Source organism: Callorhinus ursinus, unplaced genomic scaffold, assembly GCF_003265705.2.
Source record: "Callorhinus ursinus isolate GAN/ISIS: 27379988/994484 unplaced genomic scaffold, GSC_fseal_2.0 scaffold11, whole genome shotgun sequence".
In the NCBI taxonomy this organism is placed as follows: domain Eukaryota; kingdom Metazoa; phylum Chordata; class Mammalia; order Carnivora; family Otariidae; genus Callorhinus; species Callorhinus ursinus.
The window spans coordinates 16,383,121-16,397,988 of NW_027397073.1; the positions used below are offsets into that span (position 1 = coordinate 16,383,121).

The window sequence follows — 14,868 nt, forward strand, 5'->3', positions numbered from 1 at the left end:
TCGAGTTACCGTAGGAGCAAGGACCATGCCGGTAAGCAGAAGCTGGTGGAGTTTGCACGGGGTGTCTTCTGGTGTCTGCGTCTGGGTGTGAGCACAGCATTCTGCGCGGGGCGGGGGGGCAGCTCTCGCACCAGAGACCCCTCTGGGAAGGAGTTAGCGTGTGTGTGTGTGGGGGGGTGACTCCGATGACTCAAAGAAATAAAACTGAGTACCTTTCTTGGGGACATTCAGAGCTTTCTATTCTAGCCTTTCCCCTCAACATGTGGCCAGGATACGCACAGAAGAAAAACCTGGCCACACCCCCAGGGCTTCTTTGTAGCTTCTTCCTCTCCATTCCTCCCTTTCTCCCACACAAACAGGGGTCCTTTCTGAAGCCCTGAGGCTTCTTGTCCAAGCCAGCTTCCTAGCTTTCCAAGACCCTCATTTCGTTCTGCTGCCCACCGTATACCCTCCCCTCTGTCCCCCCAGCTTTTTGTGTTCAGAACTTAGAATGCGCGGTGGACAGGGTTGGCAGCCTTAGGAACATCTGGGTATCCACAAATCATCGTGAAGACTGCCACCGCATAGAGTTGGAAGGGCCCTTGAGGAATTAGGCCCCAGATGAGGAGGCAGTCTGGGTCAAAGCTCTGGACCAGGAGTTTGAGACCACAGGCGTCAGGACCTAGCACAGCTAGCCCCGTAGGGCCGTTTGCACTGAAATGGGTGTTGCCGACAATAAGCACTTGGTATTTTTTCTCTCTCTCCCGTCATATTGTTAGGATCTTCAGCTACTTTCCAGTTGAGGGACTTGTTCTCTGAGCAGCCCGTTTTCACTTCCTGTGAAGAAAACAAGCTTTTAAATATGCATTCTCCTGCCCAAGTGTCTGTCGGCATCAGGGAGGGATGAGAGGCGCCTTTAGCCTAATGGCGACTTCACAGTAGGGGGCCTTGAGGGAAAGGGGCAAACAAAGCATCAGCATTGAGGACTTCTGGCTTGGCCGTGGACTAGGTCATGCTTTGGGTTGCCACAGCTGCGGAGTTAGGGAACTTGGTCGGTAGAAGACTGACACCACATTTCCACATTTGGCAGTAACCTTAACTGCCAAATCATTCTGCCCACCCGGCTGGGTCAGCCGTCCTTGTCCCGTTCTAATGTCTGTGCTGCCACCTAGTGGCTGCCCTGAGTAATGACATTTCCCTGGCCGGCCGTGCCTGATTGAGAAAGGCCATGTTCAAATAGCGCAGGCTAACCCCCTGGGGAATGGTTTCCTGCTTGCTCCTATTCCATTCAAGAAGACACTTCTCTTTTGCTAATGAACTTGATAGCAGACATCACTGCAATCCTTTAGGATATCTTCAGCAAAGAACTGATCAAGGGGAAAGATGGATGAATGTTATTCATAAATAACTTACTCTTGAGTTGCCTTTTGTGTCTGGGGGCTTCACCACAATTACTTGGATAACCTGGATATTATTCTGCTCCCAATCCCCAGCTCTGATTTTGACCTGGACTATCCGGTGATCATTTAAAAGCATTCTATTTGGCCCAGGTTTATAGACTAGGTATCCACGGTCCCCTACCCTCTTCTTTAAAAAAAAAAAAAAAAGTCTCTCACATTCTATTTCACTTTGTGCATTAGAGATCTTAGGGAGTTTTAAGTAACGAAAAATGAGATTTTTCTATTAGATTGGTTTTGTTCATTTTCTGTCTGCTTAGGCATGCCACATCTCCCCACAGACACTTGGGTTCCTCGTCCATGAATTGAGGGTAATAATTACTATCCCTATTCTTAGGATTGTTGTCAGAATGAAATGTAATACAAGAATGAAATGTGATACGAGATACAACGTCTTTTCCCCACTGTGAAGCTCTTTGCAACTGCTGTAAGGACACTGACCTGCAAATATCTCGTTTCCAGCTCCGATATTACTGAAAAAGATCCAAGCCGAGATGTACCCTGACCACTCCGGGAATGTAAGATTAAGCTGCCAGTTTGCAGAAATTCATGAAGATTCTACAATCTGGTGGACAAAAGATTCAGAGTCAATAGCCCAAGTGCAGAGAAGGTGCGATATTTGCCCGGTCACTTTTCACAGCTGTTGCTTGTTTCACAACGTAGTTCTAAAAGAAATTAGTTATAGGAAGTAAAAAGGAAAACCGAAGCCGAAACCCCACACTCAAAGTATCCAAGACGAGTAAGTAACTGAAGACAGATGTCTAGACGGGGAAGGGCGTGGAGGGTTCTTAGCTGGGCTCTGCCAGCTGAGTTTTGTGGCCTCAGGAAGTCAGGAAACCTTTCATGATGTTTCTAGAATCAGGGGAACGGGTCAGATCATCTTCTAGTCTGAGGTTCTGTGGTCCCAAGAATACAGAGCTCTCTTCTGTATGTCTGTGAATTTGGCTGTGTTTTCTGTTTCATAAATTCCCATGAGCCTGCCAAATTTCAACGCTAAGAAGGTGAATCCAGAGGAAGAAAAAAAGAAAAACTACCCCTATACCATGAGGTCATAGAAAGTAGCAGCTTGGAGGGTGATAAGCAGCCATTTCTGAGATGGAAAAAGCTGTTTATTTCTGGGGCCCTAGGATGGTAAAGGCGGGGAGGAGAGTGAGAATCATTGCCTAGAATTCCCGTTGCAATGAACCTGACGAACGGCTTCCTAAAGCACCTTGCTGGTAATACCCGCTCGTTCACGTGAACTGTGGACCTTGAGCTTCATCTGACACACCTGAGGAGGCGTGGCTCCTTCTGAAACAGGTCACCTGGCTCAGTGGAAACCACCCTAACTCAAACAGTCCTCAGGTGCTTCTTTCTGCCAAGGGAGGTCCCTGTTCAGCAACCCTGAGTCATGGAGGTGTTCCTACCCCCTTCATCTTGTCACAAATGGCCTGCAAAAGGAAGAAAAATCGGAGAGCTTTCTGTCTAATTAAATCAAATATGTCTGCGTGGAACATGTGTCTGGAAATTATGTCCCAAATGCAACTATGGCAGATTTGAGCTATAGTTTTTTTTCCATGACTTCACTCCAGAAAATCTAACTGGATTGTGATGGATGGAATAATGCCCTGCTGCCTAAAACGTTGCCATTATCCTGCCTGTCTTATGTGTATGGCTTAAGAAGAATTATAATGGAGAACAAATGGCTTGATTTTCAAATCAAGGCCGCTCCCCAGAGCTTTATAGAAAAGAAGCACTCATGATTCATTTAAAAAACTTCCTATAGCTGTCAGCCAAGGATAATTAACCAGTGGGGTTTTTTCGCAGTCTTGCTCTGAGCTCATGATTGGCACCCGAATCTTTTGGGTCCCTTTTCCGTTTGAGACGTCTTTAGAAAACCTAACCTCCCTCTGAAGAGCATATGACAGTAGCAGGCTTGCCATGTACTAGTGACACGTGGCTAGGCCTTTATGTTCTTAGGGATGTTGGCTTCATTTCGTCTTGGCCACACTGGCTTAGGTGCACCCATTTGCCTTTTCTGTGGTGACCCGAGAATATTTGGGGGTCATACACCCTCTGTATATCGAGAAATCATCTATTTTATTTCAAGTGGCTTTTTAAATGTTATCAAATTTCTTTCACCCTTAATTCCAGTTGAGTGTTTCCTTCACGTGTCCCTCCAAGAAGTATCTCACTGCCTTGTCAAAACATAATTTTCAAGAAGTTGAAATCTCTCAAACAAGTATAGTATAGCCATGTAGTAAAGATCTTTTTCAACTCATTAAATAATGAAGAACCAGGAAGATGGTAAAGCTGTTCAAAGGAGCATTTGAGGAACAGAGATTTATGTGGTCAGTCAGGCAAATGAAATGCAATAGATATACTTTTGCAAACAGATACAAAACTGGTTAATATTTGACAGGTAATAAACACTGGGGGTTATCTTTTCTCCTAGACAGAACCTATAAGTTGCAAGTTAAAAATGTCTCGGGGGTTCTATTTAAATAGCAAAGCCACGCACAGGAGCGTTCTTCCATAATTAAATTCTCCTTGGGTGAACCCGTTAAACTATGACATATGAAGGGCAGGAGAGGGCCTCCAGGGTTCTCTGTCAAGGGTCAGAACATCAGGGAATCTCTGGGTCAGAAGCCACAGAGAAAGACACTGCCCCAGCCCTTCTGTGACTCAGTTTCCCAGCCCAACAGGAAATCTTCTTCTCGTAACTGGGCCTGTCCACTTTTTTTTTTTTAAGATTTTATTTTTATTATTTAATTGACAGAGAGAGACAGAGAGAGAGAAGGAACACAAGCAGGGGGAGTGGGAGAGGGAGAAGCAGGCTTCCCGCCGAGCAGGGAGCCCGATGCGGGGCTCGATCCCAGGACCCTGGGATCATGACCCAAGCCGAAGGCAGTCGCTTAACCAACTGAGCCACCCAGGCGCCTGTCCACTTTTAACCACACATTCAGGATGTGTTCAGAGGCTCTGTCGGTGGATGATGTACTATGATTTTGTGGACTTTTTTTTTTAAGCCTTTGGTACATGAAACGTGTAAATCAGAGTCTTGATGTCCACTGAAAAACCAACCCATCAGGAATACTTTGTGGAATGAGCAACTGAGAGTCAGGATAAGTGGAATTTATGGTTGAACTGTGAAACGACCTAAAACTGAAACAGACAAACCTGGTGAAGGTTTAACAACATTCAAAACAAAACTGCAACAATATTTAATGTAACTTTTTGGCTACAACTAAGTTTTTAGTCTGAGACTTTGGAATAAAGATTGGAGCGTTAGCCATAATTCTCATTATCCTAGATTTGAGGGCAGTGATCACAAATCACTTGAGGAGGCAGCATAATGAGATCAAGGTGAGGACTCCAGACTCAGGCTTTCTTGGTTCAAGTACCGGCCCAACCCTTATCAGCTGTGTGATCTGAGGTCACGTGCTTGGTCTCTGTATGCCTCAGTTCCCTCAGCTATGAAATGGGAATAGTAATATACTACTTCTCTCATTAGATTGATCTGTGAGCGACGTGAAATAGACGTTTAAGTCAGTACAATGCCTGGTGCATACCAAGTGCATATGCATTAGCTATCATCACCACCACCACCACCACCACCATCACTGGTTTTTCTGTTCATAGCACGGTGCCTAGAACTTAATAATGTCGAATGGGTGGGAGGGCAGATGGATGGATGGTATTCAGTAGGGGAGTACCCTATTTAAAAGGATACCCTCAGCCACACGTCCTTATTTCTAGCAGAGACTTCCTTTCTCTTGTCCCTTATGGTGTCTGTGTTTAGATTTGGGTTTGGAATTTTCAGTTTTCCTTCAAGCACAGGGCATCTGCATTAGTAACATGATTGAGGTGAATTCTGAGCAGAAACGTTAATGACGGCCCCTAGAATTCACACTTCTGGTTCTTTGCTCTGCTAGCAGCAGCCAGACCTCCCAAATGTTTCTGTATTAATATTGCATGTTGGAGCGAGGACGCTAAACCAAAATCACACCGATCATCCCCTACAGACAAATGAATTATTTAAACAGCTTATCGAGATCTTGTTCTTTTAGCCAGCCCACTGGCCCAAAAAACAAGAGGGCAGGGAAGCATGTGTTTCTTTCTCCTTAAGTGTATTAGAAACATCCAACCTCAGAACGATGAAGTGTTCAAATAATCATGTCCCCTATTGCAGTGCAGGCAACAGCTCTACTGTGTCCTTGGCCATCGTGCAAGCTGGTCAGAAGGACCAAGGCATCTACTATTGCTGCATCAGGAACAGTTATGGAAAAGTGACCACTGAGTTTAACCTCACAGCTGAAGGTAAGCCTCGGCTGTCAGTTTCAGGTGAAAACCACGAGCTCTGCTCCCCGCCCCACCCGGTTCAGAATGCCCATGCGTACTGAAGACACCCTCTTCTTTGTCTTCCTCTAGTTCTGAAACAACTCACGAGTCACCAGGATATGAAAGGTAAGCCAATCTGAGTTGGATGTCCAAGGCCGGGGGCCACTCCATAAAAGCATGAAATAGCTCCTGGAATCAATGGTAGAAGCAGTATTCCCATCGACTCTTCTAACCAAGTAGGAGAGAGCGCCCGAATGACCGAGACATGAATGACAATTCATGAAGTAATTCAAGCTAGTCGCACGGCGAGGTGACAAGTATCCAGAAGTATTGTGTTTATGCAAGATCAGACTGCAGCATGCAGTGCTCAAGGACACACTGGCAGGGCTCTGGGATAAGACTCCTTCCTTTAAGCCTCAGGCTTGCATCCAGCCCTTCTGCAGGGGGTTTTCAGTCTCCCGCAATGACTGACGCAGCCTGTTTTGTGTCTTCGGTTTACTTTGCGGTTTGACTAACTGGGCCAATTCCAAAGACAGCCAGGCGTTGAGGAGAATAACTCCATTCGTTTGCATCTTAATGAAAATGAAAGATGCGTTTGTGTGCTTTCCTTTGGCGTTTTGGCCCTGGTATGGCAACAGCCTAACAAGGCTTCTGAACAGTCACCTGCCACTGGGCCACCCACTGAGGACAGTTTGGTGGAGTCCATGCTTGGCTTGTGTTTCCTGTTAGGGAAAAGTACCTGTCCCCACATGCCCATCCCCACCCACTGGTGTGCTGGGAAATGTTTAACAGCTTGCCAGGATGGGAGGCTGATTCATTGAGTTTACTCATTTCTGTGGTGTAAACAGTCTCACCACGGCCAATTTTAAACTGCCAATATGACATTGGGAAAACATGGAACCAGGAAGAGATGCCTGCCTGTGCACGCCCGCCTCACCCATGTGACCACAGCTTTTAGCACCTCATAGCACCTTGGTCACTTTTAGAAGAGATGTGAGTAAAACTGATAACTTAGTTGATTTAGCCTCATAAAGAAATTCACTTCGTGTGTTGATTTTTAGACGAACAAAACACCTGAAGACGGTGAAGTCTTTGTGAAGACAAGACAGTAAATGCAGTTATGATGGAGAACACCTAGTTCACTAAAGGCAAAGAGCTGGGATATATCGGGGCGCCTGGGTGGCTCAGTCGGTTAAGCGACTGCCTTCGGCTCAGGTCATGATCCTGGAGTCCCGGGATCGAGTCCCGCATCGGGCTCCCTGCTCAGCAGGGAGCCTGCTTCTCCCTCTGACCCAACCCCCTCTCATGCTGTCTCTCTCTCTCATTCTCTCTCTCAAATAAATAAATAAAATCTTTAAAAAAAAAAAAAGAGCTGGGATATTGACTTAGAAATGGTCTAGCAAATACGTATCATGATATTTATCCAAAACAACAAACGCAGGCTCTTTGCAAACCTTTTCAAATGCTATCTGCCTGTCTTTAGCATGGAGTGTACTTGTATAATTTTAGATCCTTTTTCCATGTCTACCCCCCCATCTCCCCAAAAGTCTAAATATGCAAAAGGATGTCCTTCCTCCTTATACATGAGAAAACACAATGACTTTCAGAAGGCTTTCTCTGCGTCATCAGCTTCTTGGCATTGCTTGGCATTCACATCCCAGATACTGGCTATGCCCTCATTCATTTAGGTTTGCATAAACTCATTTTTCTAGGTTTTTACCAGTTAGGAATGAGACCCCAGTGGGGATGAGTGTAGCCCTGTGACTCCAACCAGAGGGCTCGCGTCTAGACCCGATGACATCACCTCCTCTCAGTGTCGGACCCCCTGTGACTGGGGGGGTCCAGTGTCAGTGACTCACCGGGTTGGGGGTCCATACTTTTCTCCCTGTCCCTTTGATCTTTCAGGTGAAGAAGCCTCAAATGACTTCTTTATCACCGTTTGTATTTGGAGGAGTCTCTCTCACTAAACATTTTATTAGCTGAGTTCTCCAGAGGAAGAACAAATAATATTTTACAAGTTGGTCTCTAATTAAAAAACTAATAAAACCAAGCTTGTGGGAAAGCCCAAAATGAATGATGGTCCAAATAAAACACAAGCTAGCACAATCTAATGATAGCACACAGGGCTTTCAAAGAAAAGTCCTAAGATTTATTTTTTTCCCTTTCATTGTTTTATCTTTGTTAAGTAGACATTTCTGTTGGAAATTATAGATAGGATTGTTAATTATACCCAATGTAGTACTATACAAAGAAAATTCCCTTCTTATTTCTGAGCACATAGTCTGGAACAACTTTTGCGTTAAATTTGATACATTTTTAAGTACTCAGTGCACACATTTCTGTTAAGAATAATTGAGTTTCAGAAATTTGGGGGATTATGAAGGAAAACAGAATGGGGTAAATATAGCTCATATTTACTGGGCTCTGGTGTGTGTATACAGAACATTTCCTATATTCTGTAAGTGGTAGTGGGGCCCAAATTGCATGAAATTAATCATGTAACTAGAATTGAGAAGATCTGGGTTATATAAAAAAGCCTCCCTTCTTCGTTTTGTGATGCAATTTCAAAATTTAACTTAAAAAAAACTATACTCTCCTCCATAAATTAATTTTTTTTTTCTGGTTCTATCACTAAGGTTGAAATCCATGATACAAGGATCTCCTTAAAATCTGCCTGGGAGGTCCCTGGGTGGCACCGTCGGTTGGGCGACCGACCACTGGTTTCAGGTGGGGTCATGATCTCTGGGTTATGAGACTGGGTCCCGTGTCAGGCTCTGCGCTCAGCGTGGAGTCTGCTGGGGTTTCTCTCTCTCCCTCTGCTCCTACCCCCCCACATGTGTGAGCTTGCTCACTCCCTCTCTCTCTCTCAAATACATAACTAAAATCTTTTTTTTAAAGATTTTACTTATGTATTTGAGAGAGAGAATGAGAGAGAGAGCACGAGAGGGGAGAGGGTCAGAGGGAGAAGCAGACTCCCCGCCGAGCAGGGAGCCCGATGTGGGACTCGATCCCGGGACTCCAGGGTCATGACCTGAGCCGCAGGCAGTCGCTTAACTGACTGAGCCACCCAGGCGCCCAATACATAAATAAATCTTTGAAAAAAATTTGCCTGGGACAGTGTCCCATGTGCCTGCCTGTCCCCCAGCTTCACCACCCCAGTTCTGTCTAGAAACCCAGGACAGGTTACTTGGCCAGGTGCTCCTGCGCAGCCTTGCGAAGTCTTGGAGGGTCTTTCTGCACACCCCCTGTCCACTGGCACCTTCAGCCCTTCTCCTATTCGAACCCCTCCCTCCCACCTCCTTTCTTTCTTTCTGTCAATAACTAGGCCTATTCATTCATCAATACGCTTTAAGAATTATTTTATTTTGTTAAGAGAGAGAGAGCGAAGAATGCAGGGGAGGAAGGGCAGAGGGAGAGGGAGTGACAGAATCCCAAGCAGGCTCCGCGCCAGCACGAGGCGCTCTATCTCACGACCCTGAGATCATGACCTGAGCCGAAATCAAGAGTTGGACACTCAACTGGCTGAGTCCCCCAGGCGGCCCAAGAAGAATTTTTAATCTCCTTATGCCTTTAATAGCTGGCTTCAGTCATAAGCTGCTCTTATTTATATTTAATTTAATTTTATTATGTTATGTCAGTCACCATACATTACGTCATTAGTTTTTGATGTAGTGCTCCATGATTCATTGTTTGCATATAACACCCAGTGCTCCCTGCATAGGCTGCTCTTAAAACATACGATCTGAAAATATTTTTAAAAGCAGAGGAAAAAAAAATGTTTCTCTACACAGTCTAAGTAGAAATGTGAAGTGAGATTTTTCACATGACCGAGGATTTCTTTCTTCTTTTAAACATTCAGAAAGATGTCCGTTTTCATCGACTTTGAGGATTGGAGGGCATTTTTAAAAATCTAAACAAACTTACCTCACTGAAAGCCATCTTCTTTACTTCTGTCAGCCCATCGGAAGGCTGACCTGCTCATCTCTAGTTTAAAAGAGAGCCTTCTGATTACGTCCATTGGCACCTGAAATGTGGAGAATCAACTCTGAAGAAAGCTGGTGCTAGAAAAAATAATTCTACTTTTCTTTTTACATATAAATCCAAAATGATTAGATTTTTTTCAGTCTTTCTTCAGAGGCAGTTCCTGTTAGGGTTTGGTTTTTGCCTGCCTATTTCTTCTTTTTAAGATTTTATTTATTTACTTGACAGAGAGAGAGAGCACAAGCAGGGGGAGCGGCAGAGGGAGAGGGAGAAGCAGGCTCCCCGCTGAGCAGGGAGCCCGATGCGGGACTCCATCCCAGGACCCCGGGACCATGACCTGAGCTGAAGGCAGACGCTTAACGACTGAGCCACCCAGGCGCCCCTGCCTGCCTAATTCTTATGTCTACTACAGACATTCTCAACACAGGGAGGCAGTATTGCCCCCAAGAAGGCAAAAATTGCTTTTTAAGGAGGCAAAAAACATGCACTCTGTGTGTGAAGCCCAGATATACACATAGTACATAAACGGATATACAGTATATGTGTGGAATTAAAATTTCAGGGTAGGGGCAATTTGAAAAAAAGTCTAAAAAGACTCCTTTCGGGGGCAATCATGAGAAAAAGGGTTGAGAAACATTGAGCTATCACATCTTACCATTGGTCCCTCCTCCTCCCTCCCCCACCCTTCACCTGTCGTTTCAACTTGCCTTTAATTACCTTTCAGGGTCCGGTCCATATTTTCCAGGGCTGTCTAAACTTCTTTTCCTGGTCTCCCCAGTTTTGCTCCAGCCAGTCTCCTCCCCTCTCATCGGATCGGCTGAGGCCTCACACGGATCTTCCTCGGTCCTCCTCGATGACTCACCCCCCGCTCCCCACCATCTCATCTTTGAGCTATGCCTCTGTGGGGAGTGTGGTTTCCCCTCTAGGTTCTACAGGCCAGCCTTGCCCTTATCCCTGCGTGGGAACATCCGTTAGCCAAGAAGCAGCACTGGGGGGGGATCTTCTGTCCAACTAAAGGTGAGCTGTGTTTTAGGATGTGAAGAGATTGAATTCAGCCAGCTCATCTTCAGGGAAGACTTCCTCAGTGACAGCTACTTTGGGGACCACCTGCACGGTCAGATTGCCACGGAGGAGTTGCACTTTGGCGAAGGCGTCCACCGGAAGGCCTTCCGCAGCAAAGTGATGCGGGGGCTCATGCCAGTCTTCCAGCCCGGCCACGCGTGTGTGCTCAAGGTGCACAACGCCGTTGCCTACGGGACCAGAAACAATGATGAGCTCATCCAGAGGAACTACAAACTCGCTGCCCAGGTGGGTCCACCTGCCCAAAAGAGTCCCTTGGAGTGTGAGGGTCCCAAAAGAGTCCCATGATAGCCTGAGATGAAAGTCAGACTCAGAATTGTTGGGAGTGTCTCCAAGAGTGCGTTTCTCTCCCTTTGGGGTGTGGTAGTAAGGGAGCCACGGGATCAAGCCCGAATGCTGGGAACCAAGTCCAAGTTCTCAGGGCAGTTTCTTGCCCTCATGCCAGCCGATTGGGACTCAGCCTGTGTCTGGAGGCCCCTCCCTGGTTCTGACCTGGGCTGGGATCTTTTCTGTTCCAAGGGAGCCCCATGAGGTTCTTGAAGGTTTGAGTCTACTTAGACGCAGGATGCTATAGCAAGTGGGGGCTCCAAGCTACACAGGAAGCCAGAATTCCCAACCATCCCCAAGGGAGTAGTTTCTAAATTGTTTTGGCTTGGTTTGGTTTGGTTTGGTTTATGGAGGGGTGTGGGGTATAATCAGAAGTTTCAGCATTTGTCCTGTTTTCTGCCTTTCTGAGTTTGCGTCAATGTCTGCCTATAAGCTGTGGAGAGATTGAGCCAAGACTCCAGCTAAGTTCCCACCTCCCTATGTTACTGAGTCATAGAATCTTTTTTTTTTTAAGATTTTATTTATTTATTTGAGAGAGAGAATGAGAGAGAGAGCGAGCACATGAGAGGGGGGAGGGTCAGAGGGAGACGCAGACCCCCCCCCCCCACCGAGCAGGAAGCCCGATGCGGGACTCGATCCTGGGACTCCAGGATCATGACCTGAGCCGAAGGCAGTCGCCTAACCAACCGAGCCACCCAGGTGCCCTGAGTCATAGAATCTTGAGACAAGAAGAGAGCATGGGCTTCTCTCCCTGCCTCCCCCTCCCGCTTTGGCCCATGTATTTCACTCTTGACACCAATACTGGCCAAGCTTTCGGGAGTGCTGGGTCTAGCTCTTCCGCAGAGGAGGTGCCCTTCTAGAACTGTTACCTGTAGAACGGATAGGTTAGACTTCAATGAATCTCCTGGGTACTGTCAAGCTCTAACCACCCATGATTGTCTCAGATGTACTGTTCTCAGGTGGGACTTGGGGCTCATGAATCAGCCCCTCTTCTGAGTGTAGGATTTTGCCAATTGTATTCCTTCTTCTTCCAAAGTAACCCTTCTTTTTTCTGTTCTTTCACTGCATCTCTTTCCATCTCAAGTACCATCTGGTCCAGTCAGGGAAAACCCCCATCATCCAGACTCCCCCTTGGAGAGGCCCTACAGAGCAGAAAGCAGAATCCAGTTTGCTTTTCCAAGGCAAACAATCTTGTCGAGGTGTTCACTACCCACAACTCTCATCACACCCCTGAAGAAGAACTTCAGATGGAGAGCTCACAGGCAGACCAGCAGGCCTTGACATCCTGCCCTGGGGCCATTCCCCTTAGCCCAGGGTGAATTTCAGCCATGCAGCTTCTAGAACTTTTGTAGTTCAGGACACCTAGCCCCGGAAACCACTTGAGCTTTACCTGTATTGTTCCTTCAGGTCTCAGAGCCCCTCGGCAAGTGGACAACTCTAGGGTGTAATAATTGTTGCTTCTGTGCTACTAACCAAGGGTTGGATGGATTTGGGAATCCACTGGCTTGACCCACATCAGGAAATCTTATTAGCTTTCCCGGCAACTCTGAATTTCTTCTAATCACTTGTCTTTCCCATGTGTGTGGGTGATGTAGGAATGCTATGTCCAAAATACTGCCCGACAGTATGCCCAGATCTATGCTGCCGAAGCACAGCCTCTGGAAGGTTTTGGAGAAGTGCCAGAGTAAGTGTGTTTACCCACTCTTGTATTATCACTCCTGATTTGTCAGGGACTTGGGGGGCCTGGAGGGAGGAGAGGGTGGGAAGGACCAGTAGGACAAGCAGTTCATCTGGTCTTTCTGTCTGGGAGCTATGAGAACACTCCTGTTCTTTCCTGGAGGCCAGAGGCTTACAGAGAGATAATACATATTCTTTAAATCAACATATGTTTGTATATACGTACGTATGAACAGATGGATGGAAGGATGGGTAGATGGATGGAGAGATGAATTCAATAACTGTGTCATATGAAATAGAAAAGATTTGGATAGAAAATGAATTAGATGTATCATGTTAAATAGAAAAGAAAGAATATCTGCTTCATGGATATGACATTGTCTCAACAATAAGCCAGTACAAGAGAACACGAGAGTATCACCAAACAATTAACCTACGATGAAAATAAAATATGGTGCTGTGTCTAAGAAGAGTGAATTGGGTATCATCAGTGGAGGAACATACTACCCATTTTCTGGAACCCTGCAGAGATAAATTACACTGATTATTTTAATCCACTCATTGACTAAATATGGATTGACCCAAGCAGATGTTTGGGGGTCTAGAACTTGTGGTTGCTCGTCTGCTTATCTGGTTGAGATCATATGTGCGTGTTTAAGTGGAAAGAGAAAGAGGTATGCCAGGGCACGTTGGAAATTTCAGACAGGACAGTCTTTTGTGTATCAATAGAAACTGGGAGAAGAAGGCAGGAAGGAATTGTTGCCTACGTTGATTCTGTCAGCTCACAAAGGGGGGAAAAATACTCTCCCTGTGTATCGGGCATATCGTATAGAATGTCCAGTGCTTTCTGCTCTTTGCCAGGAAATGCTTAGCGTCCTTATTTAGTTCACAAACATTTCTTAGCAACTTCAAGAAAAATTAACATAATGCAAGGAAAATACACAATTGCTTTTCTGTTTAATCCACAAAGACAGCAATCTGGAGTGAGTTACGGTTTTGTGTTATAGGAACTCGCACATTCTCCTTCTTCTCCAGCCCCCTTTCCCAGTCTCTGCCCACTTCTGTTCTTCTTAAGGAGGAAGAGAGTCAATTGGGTGAGCTGTCCACAAAGCACAGGACCATGGCCCCGTCCGGTGAGGCACGCCCAAGCTTTGCGTGACTTGACACCTCAATCTGGGGGCTTTCTAAAAAAACAGCACAAAATTATGAATACGAAGATTGGTGCAGGGACTTGGGAAGGGCCTGTGCTTGTGAGGGACACAGGGGCTAATGAGCGTCATCAGCAGCCCCGCATATATGCCGCTGGCTTAAAGATAGATTAGGACATTTTGATATGTAAACACCTGTCCCTTCCTTACAAGGGAAGAATCTGTGAGTGCATGAATGATAACATACGGAAGGATAGGGGTCCTCACAAAGGCATGTGCTCCGATTCCACGCTCATTGAACCAAAATCAGAGGATTCTGCACCGCAACACACACACACACACACACACACACACAGAGAGAGAGAGAGAGAGCCTTCATAAAGGCTTCCATACTTGAAACCATGTTAGAAAAGCTGAGCGCAGGCAGGACTTTAGAGGAGATGGCACAGTGAGTGTGATCGTGTATGTGTTGGGTGGGGATGACTTGGATGCTTCTCAGCCTCGAGATGCTCCGGGGTGTGCAGGGACCACCGAGACGTTTCCACCTGGCAGTGGCGGTGCAAATGGAGAGCAGAACATTGGTGGGGGCATCAGTGCTATAGTCCCCGGAGGGCCCATGCGAGAGGAGGTGCAGAGGCTGGATGCAGTGAGACCAGTCGGAGAGGCCTTGCTACAGCCCCGGGGAGGGGCAGTGGTAGTGGAACTTGGTCACTGGACAGCAGGGGGAGGGGCAATGTCCCAGACCTGGTTAAGGGGAGAGGGTCATTCCAGAGGGAAAAAGGGGTCAACGCTCAGGTGGTGCGGGAAGATCCTGGGCAATAATTAAAAGCCATCAGAATGAGTGACCTTAGCAAGCAGGGTTTTTTTTTTTTTTTTTTTTAGGACTTATTTAATTATTT

General features: G+C 46.3%; 1 protein-coding gene and 1 long non-coding RNA gene across 3 annotated transcripts in view; one reads left to right on the forward strand and one right to left on the reverse strand.

The window, feature by feature from the left end:
* The window catches only part of ALPK2 (alpha kinase 2), a 120,888-nt gene that overhangs the window by 83,979 nt on the left and 22,041 nt on the right, over positions 1–14,868 (forward strand). The window contains 5 exon segments of the mRNA XM_073898124.1: positions 1,899–2,046; positions 5,608–5,735; positions 5,847–5,882; positions 10,771–11,045; positions 12,740–12,828. Of these exon segments, the coding sequence (XP_073754225.1) occupies positions 1,899–2,046; positions 5,608–5,735; positions 5,847–5,882; positions 10,771–11,045; positions 12,740–12,828 (676 nt within the window).
* Positions 670–10,568, reverse strand: LOC141373720 (uncharacterized). 2 transcript variants are annotated; one of them, XR_012380000.1, is made up of 4 exons: positions 10,455–10,568; positions 9,681–9,780; positions 1,878–2,001; positions 670–816 (listed from the first exon to the last, which is right to left on the reverse strand). It is a non-coding gene; the product is annotated as an uncharacterized lncRNA (long non-coding RNA). The 2 variants fall into 2 exon arrangements; XR_012379999.1 differs by lacking the exons at positions 670–816; positions 1,878–2,001 and adding an exon at positions 4,270–4,580.